The 22,865-nt window shown below is 36.6% G+C and overlaps 2 protein-coding genes across 2 annotated transcripts; both read right to left on the bottom strand.

Annotated features, from left to right (window-relative positions):
- Nucleotides 1-911: 911 nt before the first annotated feature.
- LOC307167759 (zona pellucida-like domain-containing protein 1) lies at nt 912-5,191 on the bottom strand. The gene is made up of 10 exons (XM_079887048.1): nt 4,969-5,191; nt 4,664-4,881; nt 3,903-4,087; nt 3,052-3,124; nt 2,843-2,940; nt 2,675-2,755; nt 2,237-2,405; nt 1,709-1,814; nt 1,576-1,596; nt 912-1,480 (listed from the first exon to the last, which is right to left on the bottom strand). The coding sequence occupies exons 1-10, from the start codon at nt 5,060-5,062 to the stop codon at nt 1,341-1,343; spliced, it is 1,185 nt and encodes a 394-aa protein (XP_079743174.1). The 5' UTR covers nt 5,063-5,191; the 3' UTR covers nt 912-1,340.
- A 2,058-nt stretch (nt 5,192-7,249) lies between these two features.
- Nucleotides 7,250-18,202, bottom strand: zpld1b (zona pellucida-like domain containing 1b). The gene is made up of 12 exons (XM_079885335.1): nt 18,081-18,202; nt 13,093-13,201; nt 12,848-12,961; nt 11,753-11,973; nt 10,356-10,537; nt 10,133-10,205; nt 9,649-9,746; nt 9,266-9,346; nt 8,869-9,040; nt 8,667-8,772; nt 7,810-7,839; nt 7,250-7,541 (listed from the first exon to the last, which is right to left on the bottom strand). Exons 3-12 carry the CDS (start codon nt 12,951-12,953, stop codon nt 7,378-7,380), a joined length of 1,233 nt encoding a protein of 410 aa, XP_079741461.1. The 5' UTR covers nt 12,954-12,961; nt 13,093-13,201; nt 18,081-18,202; the 3' UTR covers nt 7,250-7,377.
- Between the last annotated feature and the right edge of the window lie 4,663 nt (nt 18,203-22,865).

Raw genomic sequence — 22,865 nt, 5'->3', positions numbered from 1 at the left:
TGAACAAACAAACAGTAATTTACACTTTTTCATTTACCACAGTGAATAGAGAGTTGGCTGTAGGCCTACTGCAGAATATGACTATTGTGCTTTCATCTGAAACAAGAGCTTTGCTTACATAGACTTCAATAATCAAACAATTGTCCTCACTAACACAATAATCGGAAAAGTAAATCGCCAAACAGCATTTTCCAATTAGGCTACGTGAATATGGCCATTCCCTTCACAGTCGAATGCGACTTCTGTTTACTTGCGTTTAACGAACGACTTAGCGCTTAGCGCTGAATAACTTTTGTAGTTACTGAAACCATGCAGAAACGAAATTATATTTAGAAAGTAGCCTAGGCATATGTAAGTAGTAGCCTACGTAAAAAAAATCACGTAGGCTAGCCTACTTGTTTTGAGACACCATGTGACTTTATTTGGTTTAAGCCTCAGTTGTGGGAGCCTTAAACCTAGAAAAGTGCTTTATAAAATCTTCTATAAGATAACCAGAAAGAAACATCACTTTTGCAACACGACTAAAATATTATTCTGTCAATGGAAGGTTGCTGTGTGTTGTTGTTGTTTTTTCAAATAGTGAGGCTCCCTCTAGTGGTGTTGCGTGTTAACACGAGAGGAAATCATCAAAAATGTCCACAATGCTACAAGCCTTTATTAATGACACTGCATGCAATAAGAGTAAAAAATACAATTCAGAAACAATGTGATTCTTGAAAACAAACAGGTTCCACAAGATCAACTGTCTGAATTACATAAGCTGAAGTATCCAAAATAAAATAAGCATGTCTGTAATCCCTTTTCCAAAACGACACTTTCCTTCCACGTTAATAAGATACAAGTGTGCTAAATCAAAGCAAGGCTCTTCATGCAGCAGTTATGATAACTTTATGAAGCATGTCTTCTTTCACAAACCTGTCAATCCTAAAGCCTTCAATCCTGCTTTAATGTGGCACAACTTTAGCATGCAGATGAATTATGATAAATATGTTTTATCCTTACAAAAATCACTTATTTGCAATTGCTCCCTGTGTAATCCTCTTTCTTACATCAAACGCTTCAGCCTATTCTGTACATATTTTGCTTTAAAATGTATAGCTCCATTAAAAATGGGTATCTGAAGTATATAGGCTAAGTGTAAATGAATGAATAAATTCAGCAATTTTAAAATATATATATATATTTTTTTTTTGGTTGCAATATTTGCATTTTAAATGGCAATTGTGTTGTCTGCTATGCTGATAGTTTATCTTTTAAAAAGTCAAGTAATAATAATATATTATGGATCCCCAGTTCTGCACCTCCACCAGCGCTGTTTTATCCTCTGGGATCATAGACAGTTAACGAAGCATCCTGAGTTTGCGGTAAAATGACACGGCCATGAGGGCAGCGATGGTGCCCACAACGACGAGGGCAGCCAGAGCAATGCCCAGTCCTACAGACGCCCCGTTACCACTGCCCTTCTGTGCACTGCTCATGGCTGTAGAGGAACACACGAGACAGCACATTATTACCAAAATGACTTGATTTCTGGCACTCTTCTGTAAATGAACTGCATTGATTAGGGAGACTTACCTCCTTCATTAGTAGTAATAGCTGAAAGAAAGAACAATTATGAGTTAATATCTGACTACATTTATGCCTCTTCATTTTTTTTTTCCATCAGTATCATAAACTATGACAAGGATCAAGTAGAAGAGAGCCATACGGGTGTCCGCTCGAGTCCTAATAGGTCCTGAGGTGATGAGGGTGGTGTCTGAGAGGCCATCTGTAATTGTCGTTGTCTGTATGTCCCGTCTCTTCCTCCTGCATTGCTGATCAATGAAGAGGGAATGAGGGTTAAACAAAACAGCAGGACACATTTTTTATGGCAAGCCTTTTTGACCTTTATTCATTCCCAGGATATGAATGCTTGATATAAACAATAACATTTTTACTTTAGTTATATTCTTGATATTATTAGGAATTAGATGTCTACTAGTAACAACAATGGCAATTTTTGATATCAGGAATTACATTTCCAATAGAAAAAATTGTTGATATTAAGAATTGATTTCTTACTACTTAAAATTTCACTTTCACATATCAGAAATACAATTCTTACTAAAATTGAATTGTTGATATCAAGAATTCATATCCTGGGAATGAATATAAGTCAAAATGGCTAGCCTTACACTTATCCCTATTTGAACATTCTATTCATTCAGTTTAGACCCTCCAGTCTGAGAGCTCGTACCTTGAACGTGGCGCAGGTGCTGGTTTCACAAAGCCTGGTGATGCAGTGGAGGAAGTAGGTGGAAATGGTCTGGTTCTGCTGCTCGGTAAAGCGGAAAGCTGGGAAGCTGAAGCGAGCCCTCTGACTGTTTCCGTTCTCCAACATGGTGGTGAACAGATCCTTCGAGCACCTTTTGAGAAAAGGTAAATCTCAAGTATGTTACACACTCTAAGTAAAGCCTGTACAAACAGGGGCCAATGCACTGTTGATAAGAAGAAATTTTCCATACTACGATATTTCCATATTGTGTTTTAGGGTTGAAGTAAAAAACAATTGTAATTAATGAAATATTCTTAAAATGATTAGTTTAAAAAATAATAATTTGACAAATATAGATGATCAAAAATATAAAATAATTTATATGTTTAACATGACTTTTTGCCCTTTTTTTGGACTTACGGCACAAAAAGATTGAAAAAGGTTGAATTGGAGGGTAGGGCTGAGATAGAGGCGTAGCATCGATCCAGCAGAACATGATACCTGTGGAGAAGGAGGACAGAATCAGTCAATTTCTACATAAACTAACAGAGGCATTTCTTTGAAGAAACATCAGCAAATGTTACTCACTGTGAAGTCAAGTTTGCTGCTATGACCTGCACATAGATTTTGGTTCTGAGCTCAACGCCCACAGATGGGATAGTGAGCGGAGTAGTGTAGTTTACATCCTAGAGGCACAATTAAAATACGGGTTCAGGGACAGAAAACTGACGGAAAATAGAAAAAGCTACAGGTTTTGGAAATTGGAAAAAGTTTTTTTTGTGTGTGTGTGTTTGTACTTTGAAGAGCTGCATGCTTAAAGTGCTGATGAAGCTTCCGTTGATGTCCTTCACTGCAATGGAGGAGGATGACCTGTAGAGGGAGGAAAGGTTCCATTTTACAAGGGCCACATACTTCAAGTTTTCTTGGATTCTAACATTTGGTTATAATAATTATTCAAGCTGCATTTTCAGATGTTTAATACTGTATATACTACGGTTTAAAAGTTTGGCGTCTGTACGATTTTGTCTCATGCTCAGCAAAGCTGCATTTATTTGATTAGAAATACATTAAAATTGTAATATTGTGTAAAATAACTGTTTTCTATTTTAATGTACTATATTAAAATGAAATTGATTCCTGTGATGCAAAGCTGATTTTTCATCAGCCAAGCCATTACTCCAGTCTTCAGTGTCACATGATCCTTCAGAAATCATTCTAATATGCAGATTTGCTGCTCAAGAAACATTTCTTATTATTATCAAGTTTGAGAACAGTTGTTCTGCTTAAGATATTTATGGAAACAATTATACGTTTAAACATCTGATTAATGGAATGTTCAAAAGAACAGCATTTATTTGAAATTTAAATCTTTTGTAACATTATTAATCAGTTTATAAATACACTTTTGATCAATTGAATGCATCATTACTGAATAAAAGTATTTTAACAGTAGTGTATGTCAGAATGTATGTGTTTCAGTCTGTGAATCTTGCATATGTTTATGTAAATATGTAAACTGGCCTTTTAGCTGATTGAGACTAAAAAAGTCAGACTAAAATGACTAGACTGGGAGACCAAATGGCTGGTTTAAGATTTTTTATTATTATTTCATCAGGATTAATCTATTAAGAGAGTTAAAAGATCTTACACATCAACTTGTGTATTGTTGACCAGGTACTCGAGTGGATATGCACAGGAGTAAAAATACTTCAGCTCAGCGTTGTAGGTCACTGTTCCTAATGTGGGGTCGAAAGATCTGACCACCCCACTGATGTTGACCGTCTGGATGTTAGAGAAGTCCGAGAACATCCCGGTGCCTGGAGCGCTGGTGGTCTATAAAGTGAAGCAATAAAATGAAAAAGACTTGCACAGAGAGAACGAAATACAGAGAGTGTTTTAACTATACTATTCAACTAAATGATGTTCTTAAAGGGATAGCTCACCCAAAAATGAAAATTCTGTCATAATTTACTCACCCTCAAGTTGTAACAAACCTGAATGAATTTCTATGTTCTGCTGAACAGAAAAGAAGATATTTTGAAGAATCTCAGTTGATGGGCCCCATTGACTTCCATAGTATTTTCTTTCCCATACTATGGATGTCAATGGGGTCCATCAATTGTTGCATACCCATATCCTTCAAAATATCATCTTTTGTGTTCAGCAGAAGAAAGAAAGTCATACAGGTTTGTAACAACTTGAGGTTGAGTAAATGATGACAACATTTTCATTTTTGGGTGAACTATCCCTTTAATGAGAGTAGGAGTAACACTGCCCCCTGTTGGTAACCACGATGGTTTGCTAGCTTGGGCACTTCTCAACTCCTCAGACTTCAAGAGCAGTTTGGTTTAAACTTTTTTTTTTTAGGGAAGGCATCATCAATGCAGTTTAAGATGCAGTAATACTCACGCGGAAGATGCTGCCACAGGCGTCCAATTGTCTAAGCGGAAAGGTGAAGCGCACGACCGGAGGAGTCGCAGTCGCATCCAGTGTTCCCCGACACGGGTCATTTGGCATTTGATTCAAAATCAACAAGGACTCGTTATAGCCAGTGTAAATGACCGGGCAAACCTGGATTGCCAAATTTATAGAATCAGTCCCACAATACACTGCGATGTCGGTGTACTCTGTAAAACAAAGACAAGTTCCCTGATGTAGGCTATTTCTTATAACACTTATTTTAGTTTTTAGAGACAAAAAATGCAGGGTATTACCTGGACGCCTGAGGGAAGCTCCACACTCACTAGAAGTAAGAGCCAGATGGCCTTGAACCAGCGCGCCCAAAATCAAGAGGCCGAGTAGAGCCATGTCAGATCTGCTCTTCGTCAATGTCCAAAAATAACCTTCGAATGACTCTCAGCACCCCAGAGAAAATCTTGAAGAGCTCTTGAAGGTATCCTTACTGCTAAAGATTCGTTATAGTCTCAAAGTCACTGTTGGATTAACTCTGAAAGGCTTCAGTTTGTGCTTTATATATATATGTGTGTGTGTGCAGAAAAAAGTTAGTTTCCGCTGGATTGGACCAAAACAAGGTCATTTGCCATTTGGTATGGTTGTTTGAGTTCTCCAGAACAATTCACTTTTGTGGATTAGGTACCATTACCTTGAGGCAAAACTTGAAACCTTACACATCACCTTTAAAGTTAGACCATAAACAATGACCACTGTCTTTGTCATTTTGTACACCCTGAAACATATCAACATGTAATTTAATGTAGGCTACTTGGTACAAATTCCTTTGAAGAAGCACACAATAGGTCTCATCTTCTCTTTGGACCTAAAAGTCTGTCAGTGTAACCTCTGACCTTTTTGGAGGTTTGTAAACTGAAAGTCTTGATGGACACCTATTTGATGGTTGTGACAATGATTGTCAAAGGGATATGCTGAAGAATTAATTGTGGAACACAATTTTTATGGCGGTTATATCTAAACCTTGGGATACGAAAACGTCGACCAGATGGAAGTGGGTTGAATGCTTTATCTAGAATTCGAACCACTTCCATTTGTTCGACGTTTCCATATCCCAAGGCTTAGATACAACTGCAATAAAAATTATTTTGTTCATTTGGCTACATGGCTGTTAAACTCTAATGCAAAGGTCACGACTGTGTGATTGTTATTGATGTGGGTAGCCTATCTTTTCCCTTAAAGGGACAAATAAAGTATCAAGTCAGTAAGTGAAGCAAAATATATTTTATAGAAATTTAAAAAATGTTTCTGTTTTCTTTGTCCAATGAAAGGCAATGGGGTCCAAAGCAACATGGGACTCTATACTGACTTAGTAATTCTGAAGCTTTTCGAATAGTAAATACTAGAGTTTCAAAACAGCAAAATCATTTCTGGATTCTTGTTGTGCTTCATATCTATAGCATGTCAACAGCAAATGAGGTGAAATCTGTGACTGGCCAATTGGTGGTATAAATTGGGTTGCGTTTAATGTGAAAATGAGGTACAAAAATCACAGGAAATACCAATGGAAATGTAATATGAACCTGTCAGCTGAGCTACCTGGGAAGGACAACAATTTTCTGATTCGAGTCAAATCAGAGTGTTGGGTGTTGGCCTTCTTCTATTGTCAATGACACAAAACCATGGGAAATGTTACAGACCTCATCATAATATGATGATGGCCTTGACGTAGTCAGTTAAATATGTTAGCTGAGGTCTTTGCTCTTGTTTTGCTAAGATAAGAAGTGAGAGGGGGAAGCACTAGATCAGATATTTTCTGGCTTTTGACTCACTGCAGTAATCTGGGATTATGTTGAAAAATGATGCAGATTGTGGAGATCTACGGTGGCACTGTGGGAATTAAATGGGTGTTTTGTGTCTTTGTTAAATGTCATTTCTTGTGGCTGAATAAAAAAAGGCTGTGCGATTTTAGGTACACAAAGAATATGTTGAAAACTGATAAAAATGCAGATAAATGATCCAAAATTTGGATACATTTTTATATTATCACATATAAAATGCAATATTACATGCAATTGACAAAATCTCAGGTTGTAATTTGATTAAAATAACTAAAATAAATGCGAAACAGGTTATAATGGCACCTTGTGCAAAAAAACACACCATAAAATATAAATCTAAAAATAATTTAAACTGTACTATATCCCACAAATCAAAAACAAATGAACAAAATTGTGAAATAAGGTTGGTTACATTTATTTTGTGCTCTGCACGTCAAGACATAAAGGATCACAGACCCTGAAACAGAAAGTAACAAACTGAGGTATTTTAAAATGTACATTTATATATATACACTAACATTTTGAATTTTGAAAATTATACTTTTCTTCAGCAAGGAACTGATCAAAAGTGACAGATACATTTATAATGTTACAAAAAATTTCTTTCAAACAAAGGCTGTTGTTTTGAATTTTCTGTTCATCAAAAAAAAAAAAAAAAAAAAATTAAGCTGAATAACTGTTTTCAACATTGATATTATTAGGGACTATTAGATACATATATTATCAAATAAGGAAACATGTTTGACAAAGCAGCCCAATGCCAATTTGGGGACATAAGAAAGCAGCACTGAGGATCTGATTAAAATGCAATGATAGGAATATGACCAAATATTGTTGACATAATTGAAAGCACTCATGGTCTGAGAATGAAGGTCATCTGAAGCTGGGGTTCCAGACCCCTGTCAGACTAGAAGGGCTGGGCTTCCTGAGCAGCCTGAGGGAGAGCATGAAGAGGCCCAGGCTCGTCACACCCAGCACAACCAAACCCGATATCAAGGCACTGGTTACAGCATTCAGGTGCTTGGAGGAACTGCTCACTGCAGAAGCACAGAGAGGGGTGAATGGGGGTAAGCAGGGGTTTGTGGGGGTGAATGGGGTTGGGTGGAATGGGGGTCAAAAACACAGAGAAGATGTTTCTGTAAATGGCTACCACGGTTGTCATGGAATTTGACACTGGTGTCCATTGTTTCACTGTGAAAACAAAGCTGATGACTCACAGAAAGGACAAGGTGGTGTGTGTGTGAGTGTGGGGACGTTTAGTAGGCTAGTTACACTTTCTTGACCTCCTAAAAAAGAAAATCTTACCGGGTTGCGAGTTGTTGGTTGGAGTTTCATCTGCAGAAAACACACAAGATGTACATAAGCATACAAGATTTCATGCTTTAAAAGTGCTATGTGTATGAATTTTCATGTATTAATCACTTTTTGTTTTGCCAATGTGTGAACAGCTTGTAATGAAACTTAAACTTGTATAAAACGAGACCTTCATCCGACTTCGTAGATTGTCTAGAGCTGTTTTCTCACTGCTGTCATTTTTGTGTGTTTATTTTGTTATTGAGAGGAAAAAAAGATACAAAGGTGTAGAAATATGTAAATCTACTTCCAGCATGCACTGTGGCATGACTAATTAACTAGGTTGCATGGTTTTACTGTTTGGTTACATCATGTTATTGATTTTGTTGTCATGCTTAGAAAAATTATCTATTGATTGTTGGTGTTATCATTCCTTGTGTACCAAATGTTGAGGTCTGTGAGACTGTCTGCATCTCTTGTGTCTCAGACATATATTATAAGCTGATGTTGCCTCACAGAAATGAAAATATATGCTTTATATGACTTTGAAATATTACTATTCAATGTTTGTATATATACACTACCTTTTAAAATGTAAGTCTTTTTTTCCCTTTATTTATACCTCAGCCAGGACATTAAATAATGTTACAAAATATTTCTATTTCAAATAAACGCTGAACTTTCTATTCATCAAAGAATCCTGAAAAAAATGTATCACAGTCCCAGAAAAATATTAAACAGCACAATATTTTACTAACTTTTATACCATTAATATTTACATTTACTTATAACAATAACAAAAACTTAGAAAGTAAGTAAATCTTTTTTTTTTTTCAGTGCATGAAACAGACTATAAAGCTGAGATTTACCACTCCTAGTGATTATGGGACCTGCGGTTATGACGGCATCCCTTGAGGATGAACCTGATACTGCATGTTCATCCACAGTGTCTCTCCTCCTGCGATTTCCACAGATCTGCCATGAGAGGTATTACAGTCAGTGCTCTCATTCAGTTAAGACACCTAAAAAACTTTATTAACCATAAAATATTTCAGCATTAAGACCGTTTACCGGCAATAGTATTCCACAGTCATCTGCTCGACACAGCTTTGTGACGCAATGCAGAAACACAGTGGACATCTTCTGGTTCTTATGTTTCACAAAACGGAAGACTTCAAATGCAAAGCGGCCTATTTGACTTTTTCCATTCTCAAAAACAGTTGTCTGTGGATCCTTGTAGCACCTATTTAAACCCCCACCACCAAAAATAAGGCCTCTTTAAACATCAGATCTGCTGATAAACTGATTATCTTCAGTCATACCCAAACAAACACTAACGCGCACACACTCATACACACACAAATCATTTCCTCTAAAAGGCCTTTGTGCATTGAATTGTAGTCAGTTGAGCAGGTAATGAGGACTCAGCGAGTTAATGCGCACATAATTTCAGAAAATACTAAATTACCCAAAGAAAAGGTCATAGCGTATCTCATCATTAGGGTTCCCAGAGGGGGTGGCGTAACAGTGATCCATCAGAACATTCCACCTGTGGGGAAAACACAGCCATTTCTGCTATTAATGGGAATTGAATCTCTAATCTCAAGAAGTAAAAAGAATAAGTTAATAGGGGCTCATGATCTGAGTTACCCAAGAAGAGAATATTTCTTTTTCAAGACAATTAATTTTTCCTCACAAAATCTCACAATTTTACTTATACTAGTAATATGTCACAATTTAGTCTAGTAACCTGTCTTTACAAGAAAACTAAAACATTATGATATGAAATAATTGTACAAAAAATAATGTTTTAATAATATTTAAAAACATATATTTCTCTGCATGATATACCTCCTGTCCAGATTTGTAGCTTTAACTGCAGCAAACACACGAGTTTTCAAGGACAGGCCAGACATCGGTATAGAGATCAACTGACTGAATGTTGAATCCTGTAAAATATGAGAAAGAAAATTAGCTATACTGTAATGGCGGTCTAAGCCATTCTTCATTACACAAACATGCCATTTTTACGTTTTAATTTAACTTTGAGAACTACATACACATTTCTGTACACATTTACAATATGAAAGTGACAATAATAGATCCTAAGGGGAAACTGTTTATACTCTTAAGCCAAATATCATAATTTAATTTTTTATATTTTCATTAATCTTTATTAAACAATCATAAACATTAAAAATTGTAACCGCTAATTAACTGTGATCTCATGAAAATATAGTTTTGGAACAACAAATGTACGATAAATATTTATTTTATTGCTTTACACACCCATACTTTAAAATGTATTTTATTTTATGATCTAGAGATCACTCACATTGTAAAGCACCAAACTGAGTGTGCTCAGGAAAGTACCATTGTTGTCTTTCACTGATATTGCAGCAGATGAGCTGGTAAAAGAGGGTTAAGATCAGAACAAGACATTATCACTGTGTATTCACTGCAGAAAATATCAGCAAATCACTTATTACTTGGATTTAAATAGTTGTAGAACCATAAAAAAGAGAAGTAGGTTGTCACGACAGAAATAACTAACTCACGATGCCAGCTGGCTGTTGTTGAGCAGGTACTCCAGAGGATAACTACAGCTGAATTTATACTGCAGACCTGGCAGGTAACTGATGACAGTCGGAGGGTCTGGGGTGTCAATGTAGCCTGATATATTCCCCATCTGCACCATAGAGATGTTCCCATAAGCGTTGAAACCTTGAGTTGTAGAAACCTGAACACAGATAGATTGAAATATGTTACCTAAATGTACATTTTATTGTCACTATTGGAAAATCAAATTGTTTTGTTCTTAAGACTAAAAATTAGGCCCGGTTTCACAGACAGGGCTTAGATTAAGCCAGGATTAGGCCTTCGATTAGGACATTTAAATAGCTTTTATAAACATGCCTGAAAAAAAAAACATTACTGGTGTGAGACAAAACAATGGCACTGACCTATTTTAAAGGGGTGGTTGAATATGATTTCACTTTTCTAACTTTAGTTAGTGTGTAATGTTGCTGTTTGAGCATAAACAACATCTGGAAATTTACAACGCTCAAAGTTCAAAGCAAAGGGAGATATTTGCTTTTAAAGAAATTGCTTTTTAAGGACTACAACAAATGGCTGGTTGGGACTACACGAGCTTCCTCCCGGGTTAGTGACATCACTAACCATAAAATTTACATAAACCCCGCCCCCTGGAACATGATTTATAGATTATGAAGACAGAATATGCTAATCAATGACTAGAAGATAACTACACATAAGCTACATAAATTCACCAACTAACCATTCAGAAATGTTGTCACTTCTTCTTGAGTCTCTCCATCTTTCTGACTCCGGTTTGAACATGAAAAGGCTAAATGTTTTTGAAATTTCCAGTGCATGTGTGTGTGAGGTAAAAGGACACAAGCTCTTGAAGCTCCGCCCTCTGTGCTGGGAGCAGCAGCTCATTTGCATTTAAAGAAACAAACAAAAATGGTGCGTTTTTGCTCACCCTCAAAAACTGACAACTTTAACATGCTATATAAAAATATCTGTGGGGTATTTTGAGCTAAAACTTCACATACACACTCTGGGGACATCAAAGACATATTTTACATCTTGTGAAAAGGGCATTATACCACCCCTTTAAGCTCAAACAGTTCAAACATGCATTCTAGTCTGGGACTAATCTCAAGGCTTGTCTGTGAAACCACGGGTTAAAATCCCAGATCAGTTATGTTTCCAAATCCCGGACGAGCCCCCATTTGTTGCACCCCTTTTGAGCAATGGGACGCAACATATGTAATACAGTATTAAAACAAACAGAAAAGCTTGGGCAAAGGTGAAGCTGGTGGTAGTTCAGATACACAGTTCAATGGTATTGCATAATTAATTATACACCATACATATCCAAACCCCACAATAATACCATGATAAATGTGTAAGTGAATGTATCCCTTACCACCAGCGTGTTCCCACAGGCCTCCAGTGTGCTCAGGCTGATACTGAAGAGCACAGCTGTGGGGAAAGTGTTGTTGTTTATGAAGCCTCGGCAATGGACTTCTCCATGACGTCCGTTCAGTGCCAGGTCGGCATCAGTGTATCCAGAGTACAGCACAGGACAGAGGTTAATCTTTAGTGTGATTGTCTGAACGCCACAGTATACACTGATATCTCTGTCGCCTTGAGGGAAAGACAACACAACATGTAAATGATATGGCATCTCCACAGTGGGGTTTATTATTATATTATCAGCATGACAATTTAAGTGCAAAGAATAACTATGAATTTAAAAAAAATCTTGTATTTGCTTTAATGGCAAGCTCCATGAACTCCACAAGCAAGAACATCTCTGACCTTTTGGAGCTAGAAATACTTATTAATTTTACATCATAACATTTATTTGTTATACATTTTTCAAAATCCTAAAATGTCCAGGTTTAAATGAAATTGTAAATCCCAGATTTCCAGTGCAGAATCCATCTTTTGGACCCCACTATATAAAATACAAATTTCTCTAATATAAGGAATTAATAAACAAATGATTCATATAGAACAATAAATAGTTGTTATTGTTTAAAATAAATAATTATTTACTATTTAAAAGTGATTTATTTAAACTACTGTTTAAAAGTTTGGGATCAGTAAGATTTTTTTCTTTTTGAATAAAAAAAATACAGTAGTATACAGTAATATTGTGAAATATTATTACAATGTAAAATGTAATTTATTCCTTTGATGGCAAAGCTGAATTTTCAGCATCATTACCCCAGTCTTCAGTGTCACATGATCCTTCAGAAATCATTCTAATATGCTGATTATTATTATCAAATGATATACAAATGACTTTTTTTTTTCAAAATAAGTTTTTTATTTTTATTGTAACATAATACATGTCTTTATTGTCAACTTTCGAACAATTTAATGCGTCCTTTTTTTATTTTATAATTTTTTTACTGACCCTAAACTTCTGAAATCTTACTGACCCCAAACTTTTTAACAGTAGTGTATTATTGTACATTCTGCAACATATAAATTCTGGCTATAAATTTCTTACCAGGGAATCTGCTGTGGTGGTTTGGATCACAGTTGAATCCATTGAATTGTGTAAAAGCTAAACGAATCCCACTGAAAAGCAGAAGAGGAACACATATCCACTCCATTTCAACACCTGGAAAGGAAGGAAAACAGACATTTTTCTGCCATATCAAAACTTCAGTCATAACTATAATGACTGGAATAACATTGTCTTAACATTGTCTTAACAATATAATAGCATAAAGTGTTGAGATCCCCCATTACCTCAGTCCCCTGATGCAGGTGAGCTGCGCTCCATGCGTTTCGGCCTGCTGCCGGTGAGTGAATGGGCAGCCTGGCATCTCCACAGGGCCGCCCGCACCACGGGCCTCTACTGCAGCCAAAACAATGAGCCATTATCAGAAGCCTTAAACAAAAAGACCTGTCCTGGACAACATGGGAAAATCCATCACAATCTCAATGCGCTGAACAAATCTTTTTTATGGAGGCAGAAACATGAGCCGCTTTTACGATTTCCCACTCGTCTCTTCATGGCTTGGTCTCCCTCTGTCATCGCTCAATAATGTCTGAACTCAGTGTGGGACTGAAGGCAGGAATTATGTTTTCATCGGCGGCTGAAGTGACTAAAGGGCCTATTCTCTCTGTCAGTCCATCAGGGTTGATAGCGAGTGTGCTGTTATTGTCACTCTGGCCTCCCGGTTCCTCGCACTTCACTCAACCAGACACACTGATGCACTAAATGAAGATACAATCACAAACTGCCCATTTTTTTACATTAAATAATACAGCTAATGGATAATAGCTACCATGTCTAATACTCTCATTTAACCAGTTCATATTTTACTAACAGTGAGATGTGTTAAAATGTACTAAAATGCTGTAATAAATCTTTTTTTTTTTTTACAATTAATGTCTTTCAAAAAAACATACAAACTAAAATCTTACTGACTGCAAACCTTAGAACAGTAGTTGATTGATTGCATGCAGGTTGTTAAAATATATGCTCTAATTGCAAATAATTGCAATTGTTCATGTCACTTACAGTGTAAGCCTTAGATTTTTTTTTTTTCTTAGCCTGGAATCATAAATAATATGATAATGCAATTTATAATAAAAAGGCCCCAATGATTTACTAGAATGCTGTTAAAATCAATGATATTTATTTAATGAATAATTTATAATACAATATGACCACAATATAATTTCCCTTATTATGCTGATCTCAAATAATGGTTAGAACAATTGTGATCGGCCTAGGCCCTATTAAATTTGTTGAGATGCTAATTGTCACAAAAAGGATGGATGGACTTTAGCTGCATATTATGAAGAATCTTGGTCTTATTAGGCCGTGCTGAAATCAAATATATTTGACAGGGCTGCTATTCCAGGTAAAATGGGATCAAATGGCCCTTTTAACCTGAAATGAAGAATAAATCCTGAAACCACAACCATCTACTGTATTTTACAACACCCGCCCATGAAATGACCCAGATGTACAGTAGCGAGGAGGCCATTTGCTCTGATTCATCCTGAAGGATTAGATGACATTCTATTGTTTTTAGTGATTGATGTTCTGAGCATCTGGTAAGATCAGAGCTGAGAGGACACAGTGGCCTATATTCTCATACAATCATTTGTGTTTATCATTTAATCGTTCTCTGCATTAAAATCGCAAAGTTACATATTTACACAGCACAGGTGTAAGACGAATATACAGCGCACACAGTATAATAACTCATGCAGTTCACATCCTCTTCAAAGACATTTATATTATACTCAGATCAACCAGATACAGAAATAAACATCATCTAATTTGATGTATTGCATATAATGGCATTGCAATTAATTTCTTCTGAGCAGAACCAGCATGAAAACCAATGCTTATTATTATCCCCATTCATTTTATACAAATAGAGATGTGTAGATCTACTACAGCACCATCAAATCAAGAAATAGATTGCTACTAATTCACTTATTGAGTTTTAATACAGCTTCTGTTCTGTCATGACAACCCTCTGAGTGTTTGGCATGGTATGCCATGCTGTGTTTGGCATGTGTTTGGCATGCTGCTGCTGTACAATATCCACCTTATTCTGCTCAGTCTAAACAATGCGCGCTGCCATGACGACGACTCCGGTTGCCTACTTCCGTTCGTAGCGCTTGACCTGTACTAGCAGCGAGAGAATGAGTTCAAGCTCCTCATGTGCTGTTGTTATTTGTTTTAACAATTCAAAGAAGATTTCAAACTTTTTAGAAACTGAGTGTTTCGAGCATAAGATAAGAAGGAGATAATGCCCATGTCCGATTCCGTATCAGATGCATTCAATAAAGTAAACGTTTAGAGTGGTTAGCGTTAAAACTGAACTGTGCATTTTATGTAAACAACTCTAGTCGTAGTTGTAACTCTATATTTACAGTAGGCATAATTGTCATTGCGTATGTGTATTCAGCATGAGTCAAATACAATCTTATGTTCGTGAACAGTTGTATTTCATTCATTAATCTGACTATGCGTCCGTGCATTTAATTGCCATTTGCTCGTGTGATAGTAATATGGATCTTAGTAGTATTTTAAGTGATAATTGATTCTATAAACAACTATAAAAGATAAATTTCGTCTTTCTCCGGCTCCCTGCACCGGGCGTAATGCGAAACCGGAAGTGTCTTAGCATACCCTCGCTGATCCGAAATCCAAAATGGCGGCTACGTGCAAGTAGCGAATTGGCTACTGATACAGCAGGAACCAATCAGCTGTGCTCTATATAGAGAATAATATGATTGCAAGCAGATTGAGTTAAGGACCTTTCAGCCTGAATCTAGAGTTTCATGACAGAACTTTGTTTTTGATAAACTTTTATATTGAATTAGCCTGGTTAAAACCAGACCATTCTCAATAACTGAGTGTAGTCTGGCAAAGCTTCATTAATAACTCATTTCCAAAGGGGCGTCACCAACGGACATCGCTCAAATAGAGCATCACAGTCCCGCCCACAGCCGGTGCCGGAAGTAAAAATTCAATACAATTTCTCCATTGACAGTTGGGGTATAAGCCATAAAAACGTAACCATACATGGTAGACTTAAAACCAGCTACGGCAGTACTAAGCGATTGTATATGCTCATATAACCGCCAAAAGTTCATGGGGCACTAACCTTGTTTTGGGATAAATGCCTTTTATTCGCGATGTCTTGGAGAAGTACTTCATTACCCACAATCCTAAACAATCCCACAATCCCACAGTGATGCATCTGATTGGTGGAGCTCGTGTAAACCCCGCGAAAGTTCGTGAAGACTCAAATAGAAAAAAAAAAACTGTTGCGGTTTTTTTTGCACGGTATCACTGATGTGACATTTGAACCGAGGAGTCTTCATATATGGTATGAGTCATATCAAGCATTTTATGATGCCACTGTCAAAACAATATTTAGCTTAGGCATACCCAGAGCCATAGAGAGCTCTTCATGCATTTACTGAACATTTGTGTAATAATTCATGGCAAGTTAATAAACTGAATATGATGCACTTTCTGGTTTGCTGACCTTCACTTTTTAATTTTCACTTGTTGTTATTAAGAAAATACATTAAATGTTATTAAAATTAAGGATGAACTATAACTTCATGAATAAAATGAGCATGGACCACAAGTGGGAAATTGTTGAGGCATTTGTAAGCAACCTGCCCGTGGGCCGCTGAAACTGATGAGCAGAACGCCGCGCGGACTGCCAGATCTGCACCCGTGAGCCGCGGACCGCCAGCCATGCTTTCCAGTCTATTTACACAATTACTACTGAAAGAACTGCTATAAACGGCACAAGAAAAAGTTCGCGTGGCTGTCGTCAGATTTTAAAGTCGCTCTAAAGGCTCTTTCGCGGTTGTGGCTTCAGTCAACTTCAGTGAGGCGCGGTGGTTTATGGGATGAGTAGTTCCTTCGCTCGGAAATTAAAATATGTACACAGTCTTGTACCTTTGACTTTTTTTGGATTTTCTCGCCGTTTTTTCACTCGAAATGATATGTTGTATGCCTATGAGTTCAGCCGTAGCTGGTTATCCTCAGACATGCTCTAAAACTCTTTAGATACGGATTTTCGAAAACGTCAATGGGAAAAATGAATGGGAAATTTACTTCCGGCACCGAAGCGCTCTCGGGCTGTGGGCGGGACTGTGATGCTCTATGCCTCTGGGCGCAGTTGGATAGACCTAAAACCAATCAGAGCGATCGTCATCGTGTAAAGCCATATGCTGCGTCCCAATTCACCTAAGTTACACTACGCCATAAAAGTATGTACTCTTTTTGTGAAGAAAGGGTATTTACTTTTGAATAGCAAAAAAGTAGGCAAGCTTTGGGACATACTACTTCGTCATCTTTATCGGACGGATCTGTTGCGTGCATCCTGTCACTTAAACTGCCCTGTCAATCATCGTGTCACAGTTAAAATCCTCTATTAAATCTCATTTAATTTCCTACCATTTCGGAGAGAAATGTAGTAGCACGTTCATCTGCCAGTGGGTCTTTCATGGAGACTGTCCTCATGTGTTTGCAATTTGAATATAATGATGCATTTAAAAGTTGCTGCGCTTCACCAACGGACGTCGCTCAATGGGCGCAATACGCTGATTTCACGCAGCCGCCATTTTGAAATCGAAAGTGAGGCTCCGGTGGGAAAATCCCCGGAAGTAACGATAAACAACAATGCCTTTGGACTACCAACCTGAAGCTGCTGCCGCGATTTACACTATTGGATGTTAATATCCAATATAGGATATGTATATAGTTCATTCCTGCTTCTTTTTTTACTTTTTGAATTATATAAAAAAAATATTTTATTTATAAATGAATTTCATCGTGTAAAGCCCGCCCCAACGTTAACGTTTCTGATCGGTGCCGCGATTTCGACGGATTTGGGCTTGAATGAGCTCTTTGCCAGACTACTTGCAGAGCAAATCTAAATTTGCCGGAAGTTGTCTGGGTTTTCCCAGGCTAATATTGAATAGCCTTAAGCCTGGCATTGATGGTCCCATGAAAAACCTTTAAAGCTACACTGTGTAATTTTTTTTAGTTGATTCTTAGCAAAAAACACTTTGTTCTTTCAAAATGATATGTGCTCATTAATGTGTAATTACTTCTACCAACTAATCAAGTATTCTCGTAAGCGTAGAATCTGCCATTTAGAATACATACGAGCGAGTCGCTCGAATGGCGGCAGCCATGTTGCGCCTCCATCTTGAAAATACATTAGCCAAAGAGGACATACCTGGAAATTCAAGCTTCATCTTTTGCGTTTTTACACTCAGTGGCACCGTGACGAATGCGAGGGGGAGATTACTCGCGACTGCCGGCAGATTTGAAATAATACAGCCACCGTAGGAGTTAAAACGCCCTCGGAATGGGAGGGGCTAGAAAGTAATATTCAGTTGGTAACAATTTCACCGCTAGATGGGAGAAAATCCTAGTGTAGCTTTAACATATGGAAGCTTTTCAAGGTACAAAAGGTTCTTTATAGAGGGGAAAAAAAGGTTCAATGGGGTTCTTTATAGAACCGGTTCTTGACTCAATTTTAATGAACCCTTTATGCCAAAAAGGATCTATATAAAGAGAAATGTCTTAAATGATTGCATAATACTTTCATGTTTAACAGGTAATTTAAAACATTTCTAGTAATAAAGTACGTTTACAAGTTGTTTAATTCATAGTTTTGTTAAAATAAAAAATAATTAAAACAAAATTGATTAATTAGAGCTATGATGGAATCCCTAAAATGTTCTAAAGTGCCTGACAGGTTCTAACCTTAACCTTTTCTTCTAAGAGTGTAGATGATAACTTTTTTGTCCTCTTCATCTTTTTGGATACCTATGTTATTGTTTTTTTCTTCTTATGTTTTATGGTGGTATAGTGCTGTTTTATATACTGAGCTATTTGCGTTCATTTACATTTACATTTATGCATTTGGTAGACGCTTTTATCCAAAGCAACTTACATTGCATTTCAAGGTACACATTTACATTCTTATCAGTTCCTTTTTGTATTGGCTTTTTTGTTTTGTTTTATATAATGTAAATTCAATAAACATAATTATGAAAAAAAAGAGTATAGATTATGAAAATGTTCTCCACACAAAATAAAAATGGTTCTTTTAAGAACTGTTCACTGAAAAGAGACTTTGGGGTATACCAAAAACGGTTCTTGGCTTTGCTGTAAAAACCCCATTTTGGAACCTTTATTTTAAAGTTATAGGGTATATCTATTTTTTTAAAGTTATGTACACTACACTTACTTGGTCCACTCACCCAGAGTGAAAACTATCCGAAACAACTGATAGTAAGGGACTTTCTTCATTCAGGTTTTGTTTGTATTAAAATTATAATACTTTTGAAATGTGAGTTTCAAAGGAGGACAAGAGATGCAGCTAACATTTCAGGTCATCCAAGCTCACTGATGTTGGACCCTTCTATATTTTACAATATTATTAGGTTTTGTTTTCTGAAGAAAAAGTAGGCTATTTGTTTAGTAAAGGTATAGAACAGTTTTATTTGTTAAGATGCTTGTATAATTAAATCACAAAATATTCTCAACAAGAGCGGAAAAGCATGAGTGTAGGCTGCTAAACATTTTCAGAAATGAAAGAGAAAACGGAATGTGATTTTATTTAAATTAAATGTAAATTTATGTAAGTCATTAGGCCTTCTCATCAGCTGCTCATTGCTCAGAAGGAAAGAAATTAAGAACTGTTTTGTTGTTCCGTGGGCTATATATTAAAACTCATTGGTTTAGTCATTTAAAAAAACGTTTCATAGATCGCGATGTATTAAACTAATTATAGTTTAATAATGAATAATAAGGCCTAATAATAGGCCTATGTTTTATCTCTCACATAAAAGGGAGAGAAAATGATCTTCAAATGTTGCATCACAGGCGCATCTCCGGTGCCATCGGCATAATGCTTCGACCGCGCCCTCTAGTGTTCAGATCAAGCGGCGCATAGCTGTGAGGGCTTAGGGATAGTTCACCTAAAAATGAAATTTCTGTCATCGTTTACTTACCCTCAAGTTGTTCCAAACCTGGGAAATTGGGAAAATACTATGGAAGCCAATGGGGTTCATCAACTGTTTGGTTACCAACATTCCTCAAAATATCGTCTTTTGTGTTCAGCAGAAGAAAGAAATTCATACAAGTTTGAAACAACTTGAGGGTAAGTAAATGATGACAGAATTTCTGATGAACTATCCTTTTAACTGATTACTTTTACTGGCATAGGCCTACCGCTGGTTACATAGCCCAAACATGGAATCCCAACTTTTTTTTTTTTTTTACTGAACTACGTTATTATTTAGAAGATTAAATACTGCAATAATCGATTCAGGTGTTTAACTCAATTTAGTTCACAATCAAAGTTCACATTGAAGTAGCCTATTACAGAAAATTAACAAAATCCTCTTTGAAATAAAAATAATGATCACTACATTTTCAACATTCTTAGCCATTTCATTAGATTTTTTCCTCTTTATTTTGGAAATTTTATAACATTACATTATCCCTCATCACCACTAAAACCACATATAACGCAAGGTCTGAGGACATTAATCGTATAAAATATATATAAAACAAAGTAGAAAGAAGCCCTACACACACACACACACACACACACACACACACACACACACACACACACACACACACACACACACACACACACATGTACATCACTGTAAAAAGTGATCAGTTGACTTAACTTAAAAAAAATTGAGGAAACCTGTTGCCTTAAAATTATTAAGTAAATTAATTTCATGCTTAATCGAAAAAATTAAGTAATGTGGAATTGTCAAGTTCACATAACTTAATTTTTTCAATTAAGCATTAAGTTTATTTACTTAATAATTTTAAGGCAACTGTTTACTAAAAGAATTTAAGTGAACTGAACACTTTTTACAGTGCATGTATGTGTGTGTGTATATATATATATATATATATATATATATATCCTATATCATAGGCCACTTTAGGGACACCTTGCAAATACCGGGTTGGACCGGCTGGGCAAAAAATATTTTTTTCTCGATTAACTAAAATGTGGTCGATTAAAAATCGATTCTCAAAGGCCACAAATTGATTTTTTCCCATATTTATTTACCTATCACCGAAAAGCCAGTATTAGTTTTCCTACACTGTTCATAAGCTTGCAGCCTCCAAGTTACAGCTAATGCTGTGAGATGTTATGTTGTCTTAAACATAAAATAACCTGATCCTGTTTAATCAAGGCACGCGACTGTTCTGACTTATCCCATTTTCAGCATACATTTTTCATCTTGCATCAAAATCCTGTCTATTCATTGTATGCATTTGAAATATACAGTTGGGTTCTGTTTTAACGTACCCAAGTGTATCTAAAAAAAAAAGAGTTTAATATACAGGTTTGTGGCTCTTAATTTCTTTTTATTAATTAACCACTTGTAAACTTATGTTCACTGTTATTTTTTTATAAATATAGGATTTGTATTAAATCTATATTCATTGAGTCGAATCGAGAATCGAATCGGAAATCGAAATCGAATTTAGAATCGAAATCAAATTCAATTGAAAGCTTGCGAATCGAAATCGAATCGAATTGGAACATCTGAATCGATACCCAGCCCTAGTTGGACCCCCTTTTGCCTTCAGAACTTCCTTAAATCTTTGTGGCATAGGTTCAAAAAGGTGCTGGAAACATTCCTCAGAGATTTTGATCCATATAAACATGACAGCATAAAGCAGTTGCTGCAGATTTGTCATTTGTTATCTCCATTTCCACAACATCTGTGGAGGCCATTCGAGTACAGTGAACTTTTGTCATGTTCAGAAAAATGTTGTTTACACCAAATTCTGACCCTACCATCTGAATGAGACTCATCAGACCAGGTAAGGTTTTTTTTCAATGTTATTGTCCAATTTTGGAGGGCCTGTGTGAATTGTAGCCTCAGTTTTCTATTCTGTCAGGAGTGGCACCCGGTGTGTTCGTCTGCTGCTGTAGCCCATCTGCTTCAAGGTTCGATGTGTTGTGCGTTCGTTCAGAGATAATCTTCTGCATTCCTCGGTTGTAACAAGTGATTATTTGAGTTCTTTCTATCAGCTTGAACCAGTCATGATCAGAGGTCAGTGGCCATTCTCCTCTGACCTCTGGCATCAACAAGACATTTCCACCCACAGAACTGGTGCTCAATAGATATTTTCTCTTTTTCAGATCATTCTCTGTAAACCCAAGAGATGGTTGTGCGTGAAAATCACAGTCGATCAACAGTTTCTAAAAATAAACAGACAGCCCGACTGGCACCAACAACCATGCCACTTTCAAAGTCACGTAAATCACCTTTCTTCTCCATTTTGGTGCTCAGTTTGAACTTCAGCAGATCGTCTTGAGTAGCCTATGTCTACATGCCTAAATGCATTGAGTTGCTGTTACATGTCAGATGTTTGTGTTAACAAGCAGTTGAACAGGTGTACCTAATAAAGTGGCCAGTGAGTGAGTATATATACAGGTGCTGGTCATAAAATTAGAATATCATCAAAAAGTTGATTTATTTCAGTAATTCCGTTAAAAAAGTGAAACTTGTGTATTATATAGACTCATTACATGCAAAGTGAGATATCTCAAGCCTTTATTTGTTATAATTTTGATGATTATGGCTTACAGCTTATGAAAACCACAAAATCAAAATCTCAGAAAATTAGAATATTACATGAAATCACACAGTAATTACACAGTGATACCATGGTCATTGAACCAGGTTTTGGTTATTTTGGCAGTGTGGGCAGGTGTAAATCCTGCTGGAAAATGAAGGAAGCATGAAGTGCTCTGAAAATGTCCTGGTAGACGGCTGCGTTGACTCTGGATTTAATAAAGCACAGTGGACCAAAGTCCTCTTTTCTGATGAGAGCAAATTTTGCATCTCATTTGGAAACCAAGGTCCCAGAGTCTGGAGGAAGAATGGAGAGGCACACAATCCAAGATGCTTGAAGTCCAGTGTGAAGTTTCCACAGTCTGTGTTGGTTTGGGGAGCCATGTCAT

The sequence above is a fragment of the Squalius cephalus genome (assembly GCF_949319135.1).
Source record: "Squalius cephalus genome assembly, chromosome: 11".
NCBI lineage: Eukaryota > Metazoa > Chordata > Actinopteri > Cypriniformes > Leuciscidae > Squalius > Squalius cephalus.
The sequence above is the reverse complement of the archived record's forward strand: the minus strand, read 5'-3'. Positions and strand labels throughout refer to the sequence as shown.